At 32.9% G+C, this 23,990-nt stretch overlaps 1 protein-coding gene across 1 annotated transcript in view; it reads left to right on the forward strand.

The window, feature by feature from the left end:
- Window positions 1-23,990, forward strand: part of LRRIQ1 (leucine rich repeats and IQ motif containing 1) — a 116,687-nt gene that overhangs the window by 76,556 nt on the left and 16,141 nt on the right. Inside the window, exons 24-26 of the mRNA XM_065669733.1 lie at window positions 19,928-19,933; window positions 19,966-20,086; window positions 21,569-21,629. Of these exons, the coding sequence (XP_065525805.1) occupies window positions 19,928-19,933; window positions 19,966-20,086; window positions 21,569-21,629 (188 nt within the window). The remainder of the gene's footprint in view (window positions 1-19,927; window positions 19,934-19,965; window positions 20,087-21,568; window positions 21,630-23,990) is intronic.

Here is a 23,990-nt window from a genome sequence, read left to right on the forward strand (position 1 = left end):
TCCTGAGTATCTCAAGTTACAGCAGTGAAACATTCCAATTTCTATTCATTGGTGAGGGTGAGGGTGCTCCTAGAGATTAATTCATAATAAACTAGTACATAATTTATTTATTATTATTACATTTTCATCATAAAAGTAATCATTATAAAAACATGTCAAAAAGATATAAAATGCAAAGCACTAAAATAAAATTTTCAAAATTAAATACCACTTCAAATTCTTCATCTCATTGTCATCTTTTCTCGAGCTATCCATTAATTCCAGATAATCATTAACATTGACAGAAGACAAGAATCTTCAGCATGTAAATATAAAACTGACTTTCCAAAAGCATTTAAACACTGGTGTAGCTCCTTTACTGTTGAAATTAATTTTAAAACCCTCTTTGATTTCAGTATAATTAGAATAAAGCCAATTCTACTGAAAATACCCTTGTTCTAAGAAGCTGAACATCTCCAGAGGCATTTTTTTTCACTGGTTTTATTACATTTGCAATTCAGTGTGTTCAGAGAGTTGTCACTTCTGTCCTATCTTTTCAAAGAAGTAGCCATATGCTGATTTATTCCCAAGCATACAAAGTAAAATTAAAAATAATACTGTATTAATGTTCACTGAATGAGAATAAAAGTTAGAACCTGAGATAAGTGTGCAGTCAATCTGAGTGTACCTGAACTGAATTTTGTCAGTTAACCTAACTATATGAAAATCTAGATTTGCCTCACATTCATGAGTACATGCTAAAATTTGGTTGGAAGCAACTCTTGGTAAATTCTGAAGATGAAAAATGTTTGCACTATTATTTTCCTTGGATCTAAGCATAAATTCACCTAGAATATAATCTGTATATATGTGACTGATTTAGTGTTCCCAGTGCCTCGTATCTGTTGCTGTGGCTATGCTTATATGCCAGAGTGAATTATATACTGAATAGAACATGCTGACTATCTACAAAACACTGGATGTCCTAAGCTTACAAGCAATAGCGTGAATGTTCAAAACTGTATCAAGCTTGACCACAGGCTCAGTACCCTGAAGTCATTATAGTTTAGCCTAGCTTTTCTGCCATCAGTTTATCTGTTCCTGCCTGGAGATATTGGAAAAGCCAATGTATGCATTCTAAATATTAGTGAAATTATTTTTTGAATACATGGAGAGAAGATACCATAACAGATGAGATATCAAAAGGCAAGCACTGTAGTGGCACTCTTGTTTATCTTTCATTTCGGGGACCGCTGTATTCCTTTGGCCAGCTAATAGATTTTTTATTTTTTTTTTTCCACCTTTTACTGGGTGCTCACATGCAATCTGCTGATCCTTCAAGATGAGCAATACTCTTCTGTTGGATCAGAATATAAAATTCTCCTACCTGATTGTATTGCTACTGCAGATAGTATGGCTAGAAAAAACTAGGTTATGAATTAGAACCCTGAGAGGAGCACAGATCATTTATTTATGTGTATGTGAGATACCATCAGACCAAACTAAGAGTTTAAATTTAGAATTTGGTAACACTTTGCCTGTTACGTACTACAAAGCAAAGCATATGCATGATAATTTCAGCGTTGCGTTATCAGTCATTTCTTCCCTCACTCACGGAAAAGCTTGTTTCCCATTTCCCCTCTCTCACCTTTTGACCATTTCTTCCTCTTTTGCCTGGAATAGATTTCTTTGGGTCTGTTCTCCGATGGGAGTTCTTTCTGTAAAAAGAAGGTGGAATGTTTTCACTCTGTAGCCATAAATCTTGTGGACACTGTATTTTAAGTCAAGAGAGAGCACAGACCATTCCATTGCATGGTGGAAATAAACTTCCTCCATTCAAGCCCTTTTACCTTCACAGACTGGTAGTCAGTGCTCTGGTAGAAAATCTGAACTCCAATCTATCTCCCTCATAAACCATTAAATAAATTACAAATTAAAAAAAATAAAAAAAAGACATGTTCTAAATATTCCTGCTTTATTTCTTTAAATTGTGAAATGGGGGGAGAAACCATAGCATCAACAGCAAGTAAACATGTGTTATCTGTTAAATGACAGAATCACTACTTTTGAAAGGGGATGCCCTCGGAAGTGAAACAATTAGAACAGTTTTAGATTTTCAAACTGGAACATGTCATGGTAGTGAATATTTAAGAGGTAATCTAGTTAAAAAGTAAGATGAATGTCTTTTGTCTTCACTGTGTCTTTAGCTTGTCTTTAAAAATAAAAATAAGACAAAAAGAAATAAAAAATAAGGTATAAAACTAAAGAGTGGAAAGGAGTAAGTTTAACATGTGATGCTTGTGTATTTCAGAGGCAAAGGTTATATTCTGTTGTAAACTGCTTTCTCATCTAAACTGCTGCATCATACTGACAGTGTTGTATCCTGCAGCAACACTGCATCTGTAAAAGAATATCTAAACATAGTGAGGACATAGTGTTGATTCTATATTCAACTCTATTCCTGTTACAAAAGTTGGGATGAGCTAATATGTGAAATGTTGGTATCAGATTTTGAAAACCTATGCATAACTTTAACCCCATGGGACAATTCATATACCTCTAATCTGGCACACACATTTTAGGAAAATACTTTTTTAAAATTGGAGTGACATCATAAAATTTTATTACATTTTAGAAGAGTCTTATGCCTTACTCACTGATGTTATGAAAATCCCCAGAGGGGAACCATTATTTCACATTTGTATCACAATAGCATACAGAAGTTAGTCAGAGACAAACCCCTTTGCATTATACACTTCATCAACAGCACGAGGAAACATTCCGACAGGCAAGAATTTACCATTTAAAAATACAAGCAGTATGTGAAGGCACAAACCGTGGGAGCATAATTAAATGTGCATCAGTGTATATGTGTGTGTATATGTGTATCTGTCAATATGTATACATTACATAGCATTTATGCGTTTTTGTTTCTGTATTTAGAACGGAAAGTAAATTATGAACAATTACCCTCTGGTGTAATTTGTAGTATCAAAGTGTGTTTTGTAATCCTAATGCCTTTTGTCTAGGTGCTGTTTCAGTTTCTTTAAAATGAAGTTAATGCATGTGGTTATTATCTAATGCAGATTCATTAAAACTATAAATAATATTTTTGAATCGTACTTATGTATTACGACATTAACTTCAGTAGGTTATAAAGTGTAAATATGTGTTTACTGCTTCTCTTAAGAAACTGTAGCCTAATCAATAACCTGAAGACAGATGAAAGCCTGCCTTAATCTACTTTCACTTCTGATGATTTGCCGGATGTTTCCTGGAATTACGTATACTACACTGTGGGATTTTTTTGGCGTGGTAGGTTTATGCTTCCAGCCTGGTTGTTGAGTTTCAGTTAGTATCAGTTGGTTGACAAATAAAATATGCCTGCTTACAATTTTAATGAACATTTTTTGAGATTCTTGTGTGTTTTGTAGATGGTGACATTTCGAAAGATCTCAAAATTTTGGAAACATAAGGATCAAAGATAATTTTCAGCATTTCCTATTTTGCTGCAAAGCATAATTTTAGAAAGCTTTATGACTGCTTCTCCTCTTGTCTGGAGGCTATTTCAGTTATTAATTTAACATAAAATAGTCTTGAATATTTTGGATAAAGTAGATCAGGAATTGGAGGAAGAATATACCGTTGACTTTTCTTAAGAAACTCCAATTAGTCTTGGCTGAAAAAGTAACAGAACTTCTCTGTCAGCAGTGGGTCTATAATTACAGGGTCTGTAATTTCATTTACACAGAGGAAGATTACCTACTTCTCCAACCAGCAGTGTGAGTGATGTGTCCCAGTACAGCAGCTCAGAACTAAATAAGAAGCCCTGAGGCCTAGCACATTGTTTTGCTTTAGGAACAGTATGTATCTTCTGGGGTCCTCTTTAATCCATCTACCTCAACAATTTTGGTGGGTTATCCAAATAATTTCTGTTCAGAAGAATGGGAAGCTGGATTCCAATCTGTAGTGCAAACTGGAAGGCAGTAAATCAGCCTAGCGTCAGTCAAACTATCGCAAGTATTATTTGGATACGATTATTTAACTTCTCAGAAATTCATAGACTATGTTCTAATTAGTAATGTAATTAGGTAATTTATTGCCACATATACTACATTTATTTTTAGTCATATCCATATCCATCAGTGGCACATCAATACCACATACTTCCAAGGAGTAGAAACAATGCAGCTTCACCTGGGAATGTGCACAATGACCAATGTCAGGAAGTTTAACTATATTAAAAATGCATTGGACTATGTTGTCAAGATACGTTTACTCTAGTTTGGGAACCTGTCATTCTAAATCGGTAGTACTGTATTTCCCGTCATTTTATGCTCACTGGTGACTAAAGAAAACAATGGGCATACTGCTAAAGCAGATTTCACCAATACAGATTTGATAATGAACAGATTATGCTTTCTCAGTTAGCTTTTAATTGCAGAAATATTTATTCATTTTTCTTTAAATTGTCAGTAGAAATGACATTTGTTTTTCATACTGGAAGAAGAAAAGGTAAAATGATCTTGTGATCATGTAATATGATTGGAAGATAAATATCAAGGATCCATTTAAAGTAATCTGTTTTCTAGCTTTCTGATAGTTAACAATTATGAAACTCCTTGTAGTCTCAAGTGGAAAATGTTGCAGAACATCCTTATAGATTATTATTACTAGTGCTAATTAAAAATATGAACTTGAGACTTTGGAAAGTGGTAATTTAAGATTATCTTTGAGTTAAATATGTGAGCTCATTAAAACATTGTTACATAGTGATCAACATAGTTTTTTAGGTTTTCTGTGTTAAAAAATATGAATACAGTGAAGAAAAAGTATATATGGCATTAAACAGAGCTTGTATTGGTTCAAGTCACTGATGTTTTTAAATATCTGCATGAGAGTTCAGCGAGTTCTAAGAGTGGAATGCTAATATTCATCTCTTTTTGCGCTTTAAGTATTTTTTGTGTGATATTAAATAATATTTAAAGGCATTGAACTACAGCTATTAATTTGTGTTAGCTATTTTTGTATTTAAAAATTAGCTATTTTAAATGGAAAAATATAAATGGCATCAAACTCCCAGGAAGTGCATTGTTTGTACACATCCATTTATAAATTAAGTCATCTTTTATTGAGCTGTGGTCTGAACAGGATTAACAAACACATTCTAAATCTGGCCTTGCTGCAATCTCTCTGAATTGCCATGTTTACAGTTAAATTTAGTTATTACATATCTCCCATACTTTAAATTTGTATGCCACATTAGGGAAACAGTTTCTAAACCATAAAGCACTGACAAAAATGACAGAATAATGTATTTCCAGAGAATGCAAGATCTGTCCTGAAACGTGATGAAAATGCATTACAGAAACCTGTAGTGTGGAAGGGAATCTATCTTTTTAAAATCAGAATTCTATGGCTTTGTTTCTTATTATTTAGTTTGAGCTCACACAACAGAACTCTCACATTGAAATCTTTTCTCATTTTAAGGAATTAATGGCTCTCCACCAGCCCTTTAACATGTAAAATGAGTAGGTTACTTGTGTCCAGTACATCCAAAAAGAGCCAGGTTAAAATAAACATAAGGAGTTGGATATCTTGGAAAAAATCTGTCATGGGTTTGGGTTAATCATCTCCAGAAGAAATTCAACTTGATGCCTGAAATGTAAGACTTCTTGGAGAAAGCAGTAAAGCCTGAGGCAGTGTTGATCTGAAGGAGTGCTCTCCATGGGTCAGAGCTGCTCTGCTGGCAGAGTGCAAACCCAGTTCACAACAGCGGTACGCTGAAAAGTTGTAAAAGACTGCAGGGGCCTTACAGTGCACGCAGTCAAGCTTTGGTTACATAGTTCTAGTGGCCCAGTTTCTTATTAGAAAATAAAACTAAAAAATAAAACCTGTGCCTAATTTTCTAGCCTCCTGTCCATCAATGACTGTGTAGGATTTTTTCAAGTATTCGTGCAATGAAGGAATCCTGAAATTATCGTATATGTTAAACATGTAAAACATCATTTATGTGTGCTTATGCAGTGCACTTCAGTGTCTGAATATTTATAAATGATCTACACACATGACAGTTACATTAATATTTTTTGCTTTTCACATTCATTTAAAAAAAAAAAAAAAAAGAAAATCTGTTTGCCTGAACAGGAGTTACTTGCCATAGATGCATACTTACTTAATATTATGAATTCTCAGTGTGGTTCTAGTCTTCAGGGTTTCTGTATTCTTGTGTTAAAGGTTTCTAACCACATATTTCACCTGCCTGTGTATTATCTCTTTATCTCTTTGTTCCTATCTCTACTATTTTGCAGACTCTTGTAATTTGTGGTGGTATAAGGACTTTATTAGTACATCACACTTAAATGCGGTCTCTAAGCTAGAGAGAGTGTTTGCTCCAACAAACTCCCAAAACTTGGATTTTATACAATGTGTAGGCTGTTACCTGTGATTCCATAGCATAGTAGTTTACCAATCTTTAGCCTAAAGGAACTGAACATGGAAAAAAAAATAAAAAAAAAGTCTTTCTGCTTTTTTGCTAAACTACCCAAGGATGACATCAGTGGGAATGGAATTTCACCCAAAATGTCATCAGAGGTTGAAGACTATGTTATCTCATTATTGAATAAGGTAACACAATTGTTCAGATAGTTTTATTTGTATCATCTAAGATTCTTTTTAAGTCTCTTTTTTTTCTGCCTTTCCTTGACGTTTTATGTCCAAAAGCTAGGTAGTGTAGATATCTGCATCTCAGCCAATGTATATGTAAACCAGTTGACTCCACATTCAGATCCACAGCTTTTAATACTGCATAAGGCAATCATTTTGGATTAATAGATCCCTCAGTACTGAAGCATTTCAAATCCGTTTTCATTTGACCATTCAGTGACCTGATAACTATTTCCTGTCCCTAAGTAAGGTTGTGACCCAGGTCTTAGAATGCAAAAGACAGATAATTTTAGCAACAAGTTAAATCCAAAAGGATTTGGTTGGAGGGGGTAAGGAATAATAGGTTTGGCTAAATTCCTCTAAATAAAGCTTTACAGCACTTGGCTTTAGTACATCGAGTTAAAAGTAATTCTTGAATTTGTTGCTATCTGTTTGGATGGTTGGGGACTGTTAGCCAGTATTGGGGTGGTTTCTTCTGCTGTTACTGAACTGTACCCAGTGTTCTATTTACACTTCCACAAACCAATTTCTAATGAAGCAGTCATTAAAAGTGCATTTTAAGATATATTCCAAGCATTTTCCAAAGCAAATAGTTCAAGCATTAGAATCTTATTGCTATGCAAATTATATTTTAATGTAGGGCACAGAAAGTGAATAGTTTGTGTCTGTAAAAGTGTCATGAATGTTGCATTTCACAAATGTTCACCTTGCAAAAGAATTTCCATTTAGTGTGAAGCTATGAACAAGGAATATAAGGTATTCTTAGAAACATTTTATAGGTACAAATCTTGTTTCACTTGGACAACATAATACATTTTAAATCCTAATTAAAGAAACATTTCCTTTAGATATACAGTTTAGTAGCAATACTTCTGCATATTTTAAGTACTTTCAGAGGTGAATTAAAGGAAGGCCTTCACTACAGAGCTTTTCATTGATTTGAAACTTTCTTATAAAGGAATTATTTTTTCCTGTTCTCTAGTGGTACTTATAGTGTAATGGAGAATTAATACTCTTAAGAAGATCAGAGATCTACTGCATTACAAAAAGGCCATTTTCATGTGTTTAATGTTCAGCACACATTTAAGTCTCATTTTTTTCATTAATAACATGGTTAAGGTACATAATATCTGCTGGTATTGTGCAATATTTTTTCATGCAGAACAAGAAGACTTTAAAATTGAAATCTAGGTATTAAAAATTTTATGCTGTTTACTGACTCTTCTGGCAAAGCTCTATACCTTTTACAAGTTTCATGTGATCTATGAGATCTGTGTGATAGATAATTTTACAAGGAAATGCAATTAACTCAAATATTCTAAAAACATTTACAATCATAGAGTGATACCTGAGTAACTTTTATGTAACACTTTACATGTTATTTCTATCATGTAAATCTTCCAACTTCATAATTTTACAGTTCAATTCTTATCACATGCAATACAGAAACATGTTAGCAGTTTTTTGAAATTTGAATATAGGTTTGTGATGTTTTGAAGTATGCACTGCAGATATTTTATCTGGTTTATGCATATAAAAAAAGTAGAAATACTGATTTTTCCAGTTACTTTCCTGTATATATATATATATATGTGTGTGTATTTTTTTCTCATATTCCTGAGAGACGTTGTGTACAGAGATAATATTTTTAAATAAAATTTTGTTTACATGGTATGCTAGAATAGTTCTTCCTGTGCACGTTTATTGCCAGGTTAACTAATCCAACATGGTTATAATTTCATAAATTACTACTTTTGTAGAATCATGTAGATAACCCAGTCCAGGTAACTAGATAAAGAAATACAAGTGGCCAGCCAAAAGAACAACTTCATTTCACTTTCACAATCATTATTGAACAAGAAGATTATGAATAACTTTAGTTTTTGAATGGTTTCTAAATGCAGATTAAGTATCAGGCTAAGAAATATATACTAAGAAACTGACTGTGGAATGTCATTTTACTAAAACCCTTGCATGCTTTTTTTTTTTTTTTTGAATAAGCAGCAAGCTCAGTAGTTTCCAGTTTATGAAGAGACCAGAGGTATCTTTGTCAAAAATAAAACTAACTCCTTTAAAAGGGGGAATTTAAACATTAATGTGTATTTTAAAGTTAACTTACTGGGAATTTGCTTTAATAGTTGATGTGTATTTTGTAAGTGAGAAATTAGAAGTGAATGAAAAAAGAAAGGAAGCTATGTGCTACTAAGGCAGAAAGTTCTGATTTAACCTACCAATGACCTGACTTTGTTTGTTCAGATGACAGTTCTAAAAGTGTGCAGAGAATATTCCCTTTTAATACAGTTATTTGCCGCGAGCTGTGACCTCACTGCCTGTCAGGGAGCAGGTCTGAATTGGCCCTTTCTCTGATATCGTGACATTGCTTCTGTTGCCTCGATTGTGACCTCTGATTGCATGATACCCCTGAGAGTTCAATTTAATAAGCGTGACTCCTGACTCTTAGCCAGGTCTGCCTTCTTAGGTTTTGTCAGACTCTACTTGTAGTCTGGTCTACATATGCTAAAACACTGCATAGGCTGTCATCGTACTATGTGAGTTGTGTGCACTGTATTTAAAATTCTCATTGAAACGTATTTCATTTATTGCAAATGGAAATATTTATGGAAGCTAACTTGGAATAAATTATTAAAGTTGCTGCTTCCACAGTTATGGCTGCTCAGGATTTTTGTTTTTTTACCTTTGTACAAATAGTTACTATTATTGCACTATATTACTAAGAATGCATGTTATCCATGCATTATACTAATTCCTTACTTGGAAATTTGTTTTATTTCCCTTATGAGAGCGTTATGTATTTTTATGACTTCCCATCAACAATATGTTCATTATAGAATTAGTAGGGGCAAATTCTCTTTTTTCACTGCACATCTAATACGGTTACACAAGGAGACAGTACTGATGAGCACCCAGAGTGCTGAGATGTAGTTATTCAGGACTAGTCAGGTGAAAGCTGAAGAATCTGTTTGGAATCCAGAAGGTGAGTAGAACTATGACTTATTAAATATCATTGAAAATCAGATATCTTGGGTTTAGTGATTCTTTTGCTACATCATTGCATTTTCTCCTGTTTTCATCCTTTTCTAGCCAGAATCCTGAAGGAGAGTCTGCTCAGAGATCTTGCTGCCTTGAAGGTGATGATGCTATTCAGACATTTCTGCAGTTCTAGTATCCCTTGATGCATTCACTGAACCAGAATATGGAGAAGTTCAAAGATTTGAAAAAGAGTTTCAAGAACCGTGGTACAATTTACAGACAAGTTTTTGTATTTACTTATATAAGTTTTTGTATTATTGAATATACATATACCTTTTTCTAACCTCTGTATCAATACCTCTAACATACTACCTCTAATCAATGTAGTTTTTCAGAAAAGCAGAAAAATCTTGCTGAATAAAATAATGCTTTGTTCTCACTTTTGTAGTAAAATGAAAAAAAGTCTGTAAATATTACAATTTCATTTTGTATTTCTCTATTTCTGCGATTGTTTTATAGAACTCTGTTCACCTTTTCACTCAGATTATTTTATGTTAAAATTGCTATATCTTCTATGAAAATGAAACTATATTAGAATCTTTTGTATAAAACAAGTTCTCCAATATAAAACAAAAAGCAGGTATTTTCTTACTGCATTCAAATTTGGCAATGAAATGCTGTTTGTTCTTCATGACAGTGACTGTTACAGTGGAAGTAAAATCTTGGTTTGGACAGTTTATTTATTTTATTTATTTTATTTTATTTTATTTTATTTTATTTTATTTTATTTTATTTTATTTTATTTTATTTTATTTTATCTTTTTGACAAATTCCTGTGTAAAATAATATAATTTTAAGAGCCTAATTTAGTAAACCACGTAATATCTGTTTCCTTCTTCTGAAGCAAATAGTATAAGATTATCTACTGAAGTTCCTTGATCTGAAGTGAGAGTTTGCTTACCTAATTGGAATTTATGGGAGTTCTTTTCATTCTGCATCAGACCTGAATGCTCTATAAGTGCAATTTAGTGCAAATAGCAGGAGCTTAGATAACTGGCTGCAAAAAAGCCATGTTAGGAACGGACAATTATTTTACCTATTGTAAGGCAACAAGTAAAACAAATCACACTTTTAAGTTAATTTGTTATGGCTGTCTTCAAAGCTATTGCAAATAGAAACAGAATACACATGGGGCAAATTCATCTATTCAGAATCATCGTGGCATTTAACTTATTCCCTCCTTTTCAAATGAATTTTATGTATACATACATAGAAACATATATGCGTATGTCAGTGGGTTCAGGAGTTTAGTAGCAAACTTAGCTGAAAAGTTTAATTAAAAAACCCACCTAATTTAAAAGCACCTAGTCTAAGAATAAAATATTTACAGTCAAGCTTAAGGAAGATTAATTTATGTTCGGTAATGGAACAGAGGTTTTTGTTATCTTCATTTTGTCATTAAAAAAAATAATTTGAATGAAGGTCTAAACAAAATTCTGTAGAAGAACAGGAGGAGTCAGGGCTAATTTATTCTCTTTTCATCTCTAATTTCTTCATTCAAGTAAGGTAAATCATTCAAACCTCTGCATGGATAGAAAAAACCTGTCATTGTAACTACAGCTCACCTAACATCAACATCATCAAGTCAATTCAATTACTGTGGGGCTGAATACTCTTGAATATGTGTTGATTCTTCTAAAATTATGTACTTATTTCAATTATTGCATTTTTCATGTGTTTACAAGCTGAAAATTTCAGTCCAAATAATCAAATTTATTTTAAGAATCTATAAAAATGCTAAGTGCTTTGAGGCATACGAATTAAGAATTAACCTGGAGCAACTTGTAAGCAAATTGTGGCTTGAGTTATTTTGATTCTGGTTTTGGTTTTTGGTTTGGTTTGGGTTTTTTTTACCTGGAATTCCTTTCTTGTTTTGTTGGATTTTTTGATTTAGTTTTTTTTTTTTTTAGTATTTGATAGATCCATAAGACCCTGAAATTTTGTATTGTTATTTTCTTCCATGATGTATAAACCAATTAAGTATAACTCAGTAAGAAGAATTAGTACTTTAATGTCTATATTTATTAATAGTCACTCATAAGTTTAGTACTTATGGTTATCCTTAATCTAGGTATAAATATATAAGAGTTGTACGCACTTGGGGATTAACTCGCTTTAGATGTACAGTCTTAAGAAAAAGAACCATGTCTATGTGAGACTTTTTTTTCCTTTTAATTCAATGAGCATTAAATCAAGCCTTGTTCATACAACATTTGGTGTAATGAGAGGCCTGATCTTCAGTGGTACCTCTGGGTTTTACTGTAAAGTAAATTAAACAGGAGCCTTGCACTTAGTCTATGTAGACTTTCTGTATGTATTTGAAAACCTAGAGTAGTTTGCTACTATGCATTACTGCATTGGCAAAACTGTGATTTGTTGTCACAATATATTCATGAAATGCCAACAGGTATTTAAAGTCAACATCCTAAAGTAAGCCAAGAATAGTTTCACCCATGCAAAATAAAACACTTGTAAATTGAAATTTATAAGTATACATAATAGATAAAATAGATAACCAATTCATAGGTATTCGTAACTGAACTATGTATTAATACAATAATTTCATTATTTGACTTTCAGTGTTATTCTGCATTGAAAAATACCAATCACATATGGCACTAGTGTACATCAAGTGTATTGATGAACGTGAGTTCTTATAAACAAGTCCATATATTATCAGATAACTATCTAGAAAAAATGTTTATTCACAAGAGTAAACATAACAAAGACTGTTTTTAATGTGCATTCCAAAGCTGTGGTACAAAATTACTTAGTTACTTATAAAAATGATGACTGTTAATGTGGTGTAAGTCAGCTTTACTGACTAACTTCATGCTGCTCCTGAGTAATGACTTTTTTTTTTTTTTAATACTTAGCATATGTATCTTCTCATATTTTTGTTTTGAAATAATCTTCTATTGGGTTTGGATTTTTTTTTTTTTTTTGTCCCTTTCTTTTACTTTCAAGTCCTTCAGTACAAACAAAACCTACCTTAATAGCTGTCACACTCAATAAAATTTATTGTATTTTGTATTTTCTATCCTCCTGACAAGGGGCAACATTGTAGTTAGACCTCCTCTGCCCTTACATAATAAATTTGTCTTTTTGAGAATTCCTTTAGAAGATCTGATGTTGTAAATCAGTTTGCTTGATTTACTGAATTTAGAGAAGGGTAGTCCTCTGGCTTGGACTCTATATGAAGTGATAATCTTTTCCTGTTTGGTAATACTGTTTCATTACTGAACAGCTAAACACTTCTGTTCAAGTTCTTAATTGTTTCTGTCAGATAACCTTAAGAACTGTGAAGGTATAGAAATAAAATCTATCAAAAAACTTAGTAAAAAATTGTTTTGATACCATGCATCTCGTAATTTTCTCATGAGCAATATAATACCTATTCCTCTGTTCAGTAGAGAGCATCCATTGTTAGGGATTTATTAATTCCCAAAGATTCTGAAAAAAAAGAGACATAGAGTCTGTACTAGGCAGATTAGTGGGATAAGACAAATTATGTGAGGATGTAGGAGGTAAGGATGACTGAGCATGGAAACACTCAACATGTTATTTCAAAATATTTTTTACACCTCCTTGATTTCTTTGGTTCTTCAAGGGCCTTGACTGTCCAAAGATCTCTGAGTAACTCTTGGCTATATTCCAAATTTGCTTCTCAGGTTTGGTTTTGGAGAAGGGTTTTGTGTTGTTTTCGTTATTTTTCTTTTTTAAGAAAGAAACAATTTAATTTTTCATATATGAAGCTGTTTTATGTTGTTTCCCAACCTATACATAAAACAAGTCTGCCCTTGGGTGGCTGGACTGAGAAATGTTAATGTTCTTTTTAGTTGCAGTGCAACTTGCACCTGTTTGAGTTTGGGAAACCTGAGGAAGCCATGTGTGTGTCTGTGTGCATAGGTAGATGCTGAGATACTCAAATCATATATATATATATATATATATTCTACATCCTATCTTTTGTCACTTGTTATACTTCTATTCCTGAGTAAAATACAGTATATCTTCACTTTTACCACAGCATTAATCTAATAAAAAACTTTCTCACTATCCTAATAGTAATGCTGTTTATTATATTATTACCACAATGTACAAGTCCATCATACTGGGGCTGAAGAGTCTGATGCTTGGGTGCCTTCAATACTTGCATTAGTACTAACAAAAATACCCAGAACAGCTGGTATATGGAGTCAGTATCTATATAGCATTTAAACAAAAATTTAATAAGTGCAAAATCCTAGACATAATCACCAGAGCTCGATATTTGCATTTCCAGTCTTGGAGGGTTTCAGAGCAACTAGAATCTGGAGCTTTCCAAATGTTTCTGCAACTTATTCTTCTGCATTTTCTTCTGCTTTTCTTCTGCTCTTCTATGGTGAAGAAAATCACATGGGCTTTGTCATTCACTGAGATTAAAACAAATAAGCATAACTATATCTTTAATTCCAGTACTAAACAACTGCTGTAGCATTCTGAAGAAATAAACTGGGTTTTTTTCTGAATATTTCATAGATACAAATGTGTTTAAACAGTAGTCTACATAACTCTAAGCATAATGGTTCAAATTGTACAAAATTAACCAGTTCAATCAAATGGCAGAATATTGTTTTGGTTTCCAGCTTCCTCTTAAAAAAAAAATTACATATATATATATTATATGTATTTTATGTGTATGTATATTATATTATATATATATATAAATAATTATTTGGTGAATAGGGAATCTCATCTTTACTAGTGTGGACCTATTAAAGCAGTTCACTAATGTTCCTTTTTCTTGTTTTTCCCATCTCTATGTCTTTTTAATTGACTCGAGCAACCTAATCTTACATTATTAATGTTATTAGCCCTCCTCTATTCAATCCCTAAATCTTCCTCTAAATGGATCTTAAAGTTCCTATACTAAGATCCACTGCCCAAATCAGATCAGAACAGTCATAAATTAGCAAGAAAAATAAATCAGCAATTGCCTGTGTGGCAGCTTCCTGTCCACACCTCAGGTGAAATATTTCTTTAGATTTATAGGTCAGTTCCGAAAGGTGGTATATATATACGTATATATGTCTTAAGAAATGCCATTATATGAAACTGATATTGTTCTGAAGGAAGTTATAGAAGATAAATGAGAAACTGTGTTTAACCTAAATGGAATACAGAAAGTGGTGACAGCCCATAAAAGTTGCAAAAGTTGATAAATTGGAGGGAACAGTGTTTAATGCTGCCTTGAAGTCAGTGCCAGGAGAGTGAAGCTTATGAAGTAATTCAAAGGCAAATGGACCATGTTCACAAGAAAAGACATAAGCAGTTTAAGATGATTTAGTTGTTTGCAATATATTTGTGTGATCAGATGGCTGCAATGGAAGAGATTGAATAATCTGGAAATACTGGAAGAACCTCATTGACACTATAGTGGTATGAAGAAAGAAATAACATTAAATAAGTTATCTTAAAAGTACGCCGTTAAAGACTATGTAAGATTTGGATTTGCCTCAGTGTGGGGAAAGGAGCAAATTTTGCATAAAAAGTAAGCTAGGTATAAGTACTAATTGCTATTGATAAATACTAGGGGTAGAGTATTCTGCAGAGGCAGGAACAAATAGCAAAATGGAAAATAATGTGTGGGAAGGCCCAAGTTTGAAATCCTGTTTTCCTTGAATTCAGAAGCTGAAATTTTTGCAGTTTCAGTGGTTTAGGAATCTCAATGAAAGTGTTCAGCTTTTGCATAATCAAATAAGACATCAAAGAAATAACACAGAAAGCAAAGGCTGAAATATGGTAACCACTGAAGCAGAACTAACTATGTGAATGAAGCTTTATTACTGGTGTTAATCACCCAAAAATAGAGCATTGTAAAAGACAGCAAAAATTAGAAATTAAAACAGGGGGGAAAAGGACAACCAAAATAAAGACTATAGTCTTAACTGAGGTTGTGGTGGGGATCTGGAGTGAGTGAAGGAAGAATGATGTGAGGGTGAGGTCAAGGACAGTCGTAGTGAAAGGAGATGATTACAATAGCAGATGAAGAGATACAGAAGAAGGTTTGCAGATGGAATAGTAATATAGTAGATCTTATTTATAGTCTGAAAAAATCTGAAATACCTGGTAAAAAGAGACACAAGTTTGGGGGGGGGGGGGGGGGGCTGGGTGGAGGGAAAACCCCACAGAATTTTATTATTTTTTTTTTATTTCATTCCTTGCTTTTCTGAAAGACATGCTCTTTTGAGTTGTTCAGAACTCCTTGTTCAAAACTCTCTGTGACGTAGTTGATAAGGCATTTTTAAGCATCAAGAAATTTTGTAGGTCTTAACCTGTGGGTGGTATTCTTGTGAGAAAAATCTATTTCCAATCTTATTCAGCTGTGAACTCACTCAGACACCACTATAAATATTTTTATTTGATTCATGCTGGTCCTAGAGATGGAAGTTGATTTAGTCAAAAGTTACTCAGATGATGAAGTTTCATCTACAATTACCTAATCTGTGCAGTATAGCTATGTTATAAACAAGTTTCTTTGGGTTTAAGGCAGAAATGTACGTGTTTCACTATTTGAAAATTCCATACCTGAGCTGTAGGTAAACAGTGCCTGAAGATACTGTAATTTTAAGTGAAGAGAATTCATATCAATTACTGCCCCATAATACTAAGACCTGTCTGGAAGTCATACATATTGGTAAAATAGATGTATTCACTGACTACCTGTGAATATGCTAAAGACCACTCTGAATACCATTCGTTTTCCAGAACCATGGCGGTACGTAGCATACATTTGGGCATACAGTGATTGTTATGTAATGCTTAGGTGTATTTAATGTCTTCTGACAAGTAGACTTCTGACAGATGTGTCAAGGTTTTTCTGGAAGTGAAGGAATTCCTCTCATTTCTCTTACATTCTCTGTAAGTTTCTGGATAGTTTTGGGGGTGGAGGTGGGGGGGGTTGTTGTGGAGTTTTTATTATTGTTGTTTTCCTGTCTGTTTCCAAATTCTTTAGTTTCTTGCCTTGCAAGTTTCTTGATAGCAATGTGATTACTTACATTCTTGCTTTCTGTGATGCATGTATTATACAGATTATGACAGAAATAATGCTGGTTTATTTGTTGACTAACATGCAGAAAATGTGATAAAATTTTGGCTTTTAGGTTTAGGATTTCAAGATTATTTATTAATGTGTATCATAGCATAACTTTATAGATGACATGAGAAGTTATGAAAATTCTCATAGGTTATATATAATTTTAATTTTAATTCAGAATAATGTTTTACATAGTTTGTAGAGCCATACATACTCACGTGCACATGCCCTCATAATGTACATTGCTGGCCAGTGTTGTATGCCAGAATGCTAACAGATAAGAAAAATGGCAATGTATTAATAGCATAGACATTATTTCTTATAACCAAACACAAGTACTTAATTCTTATATTAAAAGCACCATTTCCAGAGTACGTATTGAGAAAATTAACTCTGCTCACAGATTTTTATATTAAGGGAGGAATGCTGAAGAAATCCCAAGCCCTTCTTTCACATTCTGTATCTTAATTTTCTTAATCTCTTGCTTTATTTGTATTGTACTCTGTATGAAACAGATTTTGAAGTGACTTAAATCACCCTCTAAACACAAAATTCAACTGTGAAAAGTTGGGTACAGTGCAGACTTCCCCACACATTTCTCTGTTTCAAAAAATGTGACATAATAAATGTAGATCTTTTATCTTCCCATCACCAACAAACAGATTTATTAAAAAAAAAAAAAAAAACACCGTGTTGAATCAGGTTCTTCAGCATTCTCTATAATATAAATTGACAGAGAGTTGAGTAGCTAACTGAGATTTACAAAAATAAGGATCCGGTTTTTCTGGGCATACAATCTCAAAACTTAAATGCAGAATCTGAAAGATCACCCTGAATGTTAACGTTATGTAACCAGATTCTTTCTTGTTGTATACTTGCTTGCTGTTAAGAACACTTGCACTCCACTGGGGAACGTGGATATGAGGTACTCCTTAGACAGTGGGAAACGGGTTTCGGGTACTCTTTTGCATGATGAGACTTGAATTGCCAGCTTCCATGTGCAAAGCTATTCTTTTTTGGTGTGTTTCCATCCTTTTTTTAAAGCTGACTGCTACAGCTGGGGGCACAAGATGCATCAATCTTGAAGAAAATTCTCTCTAGAATTTAGAGCACTTCACCAGAACAAGTTCACAGATTTAGCCCTTCTCCTTTAACTCATGTAATGGATTATTAAGAGATTGCCTAAAGTTCATAAGTAGCATCCATATTTTAAACTGAACATGGGTTGACTGTCTCAGAGCATGCCCAGCAAACAAATAGACGTTTTATGGAGATGGAGGATGACATTTTTCTAGATCCCAAAGTTCACGTTCTTACAGATTTTCATGGTGATTTGGGGACATAGAAAATAGTTTTCCATTTTCCTGTAATGTTCAATTCCAAGGACGTTTCGTGTGCTTCTGAATAAATTCTGTCTTCTTAGATGCCCAGATTCTGTAGGAAAATGGCAGTAGGTGCCCCTGAGGTCTGCACTGGATCTGGCCTGAGTGCACAGTATGTGTTTATATGACTAATTGGCAACACCTAAAAATCATTACTGTATTAATGCCAAGCATAAGACTATTCCAATCTTAAATTATTAATGTGTTATGTCATGTAAAAAAAAAATAACCACAAACAAACACAAAACGTCAAAAAGATTGAAAGCTTAGAAGTGATAATATAATGAGGGTATGATGCTTTGAATACCTCTGGTATTTAAATAATTTGGGTTTTGACGGAGTTGTGCCTTCTTTGATCTATTGCTTTTTTCTTTGATATTCTAAGGGTTGTCTGGGCTTAACAATTAAAGATTATAGGTCTGATCCATTTCAAAGATGCAGAATGCTTACTGCTCTTAAGAACTGTGGAATTTGTGAGTGTTAGTACTTCTACAAAATCAGGTCCAGGTGTTTTAAAAAACCCAGAACCCGAATTTAAGAAAGATATCAAGCAAATGCATGTTAATGATACTGATATGCCAAATCCTCAAACACATGATTTTCATAAGTGAAAGGAGAAAAGTGATAATTCTATAGTTTAATTCATAACGTAGCATTTTTTTCATAAGAATTAAAAGGAGAGATGTTGCTATTAAAAAGTAAGAATATGGGTGTGTTTCAAATAAGAAAATAGAATACAGAGTTCTGCAACATTAAACAAATTATTGACAGTGTCTGCCTATTTGAGATAAAAACCCCACTATTAACACTAACATGGTACAAGAATACTCCATTTCCTAGCATATATAATTTTAAGAAAAAAAAACAACTCAGTACTCTGTGCACTTTTATCTTGGTCCCTTTCTTGGTTGAATAATGATTCAGTAATTAACACGCAAACTAAATAAAAATAAATTTAAAATAAAATTTTGTTAAATAAATGCAGCTGTGTTTCAGACATAACTCGGTCAAAAATTCAAACTGCAGCTAAAGCAAGTCATTAACAATCACTATGGAAACATAACTTGCTGAGTTAAAATTATTCTCATTTTTGAATGTTTATTCATAGCTTATTGTATGTGCATCTTTTTTCAACCATCACTGACACACAGACTCAGACATGAACTTCTAATAATGGATTTAAATCCCTACATTGACTTATTACTCATTGGAGAGCATACACAGAAGGCTCAATCTCCAGTACTGCTCTTATGAAGTCATACAGTCTTCATCTGAAGAGCTGTAAGCATGCCAGTGTAGCTGCAGACTTGGAACCTATAAATTTTCAAAATGTAAAGGTCAGAAGACTGTGTTACTGAACCAGGAATGGTGGAAGGCAGTATCATAAACTTAGAAATAATGGCTCCCACGTTAATCTCCGTACTTGACCTTTTTAGGCAGCCCTCATAACCTCATTTGGTTAAATACAGTGACTGTCCATCCAAGCTTTTTCATTTTCTGTCTTCCTACAGAGGTAAATGAAAGTTCTTTAAATCATCTGAGGATAAATTCTTCTGCATAAGTTCTAGTCTGTGTGTTGCTAGCATGACATATATGACTACATAGTCTGGGGCCAGGACCTTGCTTAATTTTAATAAGTGGGGTTTGGCAATTGAACATGTTCAGCCCAAGTAATTTCCTTCTTGTCGTTTGTAAAAGGCAATGCACTCAAGTCTACCTATCTGGGGAATCTTAAAAAAAAAAAAAAATCATTTTAAAATAATAATAAAAGACAGGAGTATCTTTTTTCCTCCCCAGGTAAAAAAGAAGAATTTTCTCAGCTGAATACTTCTTTAGATGAGAAATTACACAGGAGAAAAGGCGTTACATACAAATGGCCTCATACACAGCTTTTGGATTATGGAGCTGCCAGTTTCAAAAATACAAAGTGGTGAGGTCATTGCCTTTTAATTTGATTTTTTTTCATTTTAAATGTATCTTGTAAAGTGAAACCCAGGTTAATAGCTCTAAAACAAACATGATTTTGTAGCTAGCAGGTAGTACACCATATTTCTTGGTCTCAAACATAGAAGCTTTTAGAATTAGTTTAGTAGTCATTCTACAGATACTTCTTCCACAGTGGTAAGCAGTGCAGAATTTTATGATAAATAGCTACATAGCTTTATGCTACCAATACAGTGTTTGTTATGTTATAAAGAGTGTAGGAAAAAGTGCTTATTCATCACATATTTTAGAACATTATTGGTATATGTTATGGTTTTATTAACATCAGCTATAATTAGATCAACTGCAACATTACCTGTATTAGATTTGATTAAGGAAGTAAAACCCCCACTTTTTAACTAGATTGTATGTATTTATATTTTTTCTTCAAAACATCAACTCAACTTTTTCATCTTCAGAGTATACTTTAGTAAAGTGTTATAAACGTGCTCCTTTATTTAATTTTGGTTATTAAACAGGTAAAATATCAATGCAATTAAAAAGATTACTCTTATTCCATAAACTAATATGAAGACATAGTAACTATATTTTGGTCATAAATTCAGTATAAATTATTGATATCGCAGTGAAGTCATTAGTAGACACAGTGCCAAGCACCCCTAATAAAACCAAACAAGTTGTCAGTGGACAAGCAGTGGACTTAGTGTAAGTGGACCGAATATTGCTATGTTTTGTACGGAAAAATATTCCACATTTCTTAATTGTATCAGTGACTCTAGGGAGTATATGCAGCATGCACTCCCTAGAAAATATTTATCTGTAAGTCATGTTCCATAATAGTGAAACACTCCAAGTGTTTGTTTAAGATAGCTGACATGATTTTTAATTTGAATGAAAACATTGGAACAGATCATATAATGATGTATAAAAGTAAGAAGATACGGAAATTTATGAAAGAATTGTTTTAAATGTTACTATGTTAGCTCTGCAGGTGTATGCTATGCACTAGTACTTGTAATGACATTTCTTACAATTATGATATCATTTTGGACCGTGGCAGAAGTCCCACTGATCTCCATTGGAACATCACTGGTAGACTGTTTATAACAGCTGGTGAATTTATGTGACTGAAAACAATTTTATTCCTATGTAATATGACAACTGATTTTACTATAATTTATGTCAGCACAGCAAAAGTTCATGCATGATTGCATTTATTGACTTTTTTTTAATTAGTATTGTATCATTTTAAGAATATTTATATTAATTGTTAATGTTTTGTTGATTTTAAGCTTAAGTACAAACATTTTAGTATTAATTACTTTGCTACATCTTAAGCATGGAGTTATTATAAATAGTATCATTTCTACTTAAGAAAGAGTGTTTCCAGGGAAAGATTCTGTACAGGCATTTTAGTGAACCTAGTAAAGTGGGACTTACTGAAATTTCTACTCTACGTTTTTCCCAGCTGTCATTTTTTGCCCGAGTTAGATCCTGTGGTACGTGACAGTAGGCGAGTACAACTTGTGGTAAGAATTTGTTTCTTCATGGGATTTTACGGAATTCAGCTATGCCTTGGTGGTGCTTCCTAATGCATATTTGGTGTAAAAAACAGACTTTTTCTAGTTAAATATAATTTTTAATGTTGTCTCTATTTGGCAATCAAGTCACCCATTGATGGAGATCAGAAGAAAATGTTTTAGCACAAGAACCCATGTGTATACATAGCGTTCTAGTTTAATGATCTGATACTAGGTTTAGTTTTAAGACATCAAATGCTACTGTGTGTTTTTTAAAGCTTCTAAATCAACATTGCATAAAAAGAATTTCCCTGTTAGATATGTCATATGCCTCATTCTGTACTCTGAGAAATCTTGGTACTTTCTAACTCCTGCCTTCCTTAGCTTCATCATCTATGCAATATGCGTTTTGGAAACATTTCCCTAAACCTCTAAAATTTACTGCTGAATAAATGTTTTTTAAGACTTAGATGTTTCTATTTACTTTTTTCATTAAGTCAGATTTTGTCAAAGATTTTTCTCTGGTGTGAGGTGTCCCCAGTTCTTAGGTTCCTGTTAAAGTTTAGGGGCTGAAATCAAGAGCCAAGTGACCATTGTAATGGGGTTTGGTTGCAGCAGCACAAATAATTATTTGTTGCATAAAGTCTAAAACAGTAATTGCTCTAATTTGAGCAAGTCATAATCTAATAATGTTATCTAAATTACATATTATGTAATTATTGTTAAGCATATGTACATATAGGTAGGTTGTATTTTATTTATAGTAGGCAGTTCTGTCCACAAAATACTACTGCAATCCCACAACAGTATTATGTGGTGTGCCCACATAACTGGCAATGTTATGGGATTGTCACAGCCTGTGCCACATAATTACATAGCTGTTCCACATGAATGACATACAGAGAAAAATGCAATAGAAAAAGGAATAAAATGTATCTCTAATGCAGAAAGCAGTACTATGTAGGCAATGAAGTAATGATGTGGTTTGTACACATACACAGCTGGAGTATTATGGTTTTTCAATTTACATGGATTCTCTTAACTTGTAAAGGTTTAAGTGCAAACATACTCCTGCTGCTTTGGCACAACAAATCAGTTAAAAGCTATGAAATCATGACAAAAATTAAGCTAGCACTTTTCTGCTATCATTATCGAAAAGTAGGAAAAGTTGTGGTAAACTGTAAGAAAAAAGGAAATATACATTAAAAAAAAAAAAAAAGAAAAAAGAAAAATATATTAGAAAAGGAAAGCATCCCTAGGAATTTCCAGTAGTTTAGTCATGTCCTATGCTTGATCATAATGTTTCCTTGTGTGTGATAGGGTCCCTAATTTGCATGTGTACTAGATTAATACGATGTTTTTAATTAAAATTTATTTTTTAAAATTAAAATAATTTAATTAATTATGTCATTTTCTAAATTATATTTGTGCACATTCCAAGAGTTTAAGACATTCTTCTTCATGGACACAAAATGTTATTTCAAAGGTTGCATATTAACAATCAGATCTTAGCTGTTCCAAATGGGAAATAAATCTGATGTATTAACCTGCAGCAAATCTAAGATCTTAGTGTGTTAGCCTAGATTATTTTGATGATTTGGCTTGGTAGTACTACTACAGAAGTGCTTAGAAAGGCATGCTGACTTACAGTTTAAGCTGGGCACATGAAAATGATATGATTTCCTGAATAACAAGTAAGATATACTTACTGATTCATCTTTGTATGCAGTTTAAGTTACATACATGCTTAGCCATTTCACTATTAAACGGTATCTCCAAACATTAAGATATAACTTGAATTTAAAAGCACTCTTAACCTCAGAAGGTTACAGAATATCTTAATAATTTAACATAGGAATAGAAAAATATTCAGATGCAGAGCTGTGTTCAAGGAAAAGATTCCTCCTGGTTGAAATGAATTTCCAATTAATTAGAAGAAAAAAAAAAAAGAAAATAATAAAGAAAAAAATCTGTAATAAAAAACTAATGGCAAAAAATCTGAAGAGTTAAATCTGATGATCACTACAGATGGCAGTCCAATACTGCACTCTGTGAAAAAGTGTACAAGTATCTTAAATGTCTTCCAAATTTTTGGCTCTAAGCTATAAATGTAAAAAGGAAGGTTTTAATTAGCTTCAGAGGACCTTCAATCAGGTTCTTTACAAACCTGAAATTAAGTTTGCTGCAGTGATTAATACAACCTTAAATATTACTCTGACTGTAATTGGGTAAAAACACTTATCTTTATTTGAAAGAAAATAACAAAGATTTTACATCAGAGAACCAGACAGCTGTATTAAAGTCTAGTATATAACACTGAATAGTGTTGTCTACATGATGATGAAGCCTCAGATTCTATGATAATAGGGA

Source organism: Lathamus discolor, chromosome 1 (assembly GCF_037157495.1).
Source record: "Lathamus discolor isolate bLatDis1 chromosome 1, bLatDis1.hap1, whole genome shotgun sequence".
Lineage (NCBI taxonomy): Eukaryota > Metazoa > Chordata > Aves > Psittaciformes > Psittacidae > Lathamus > Lathamus discolor.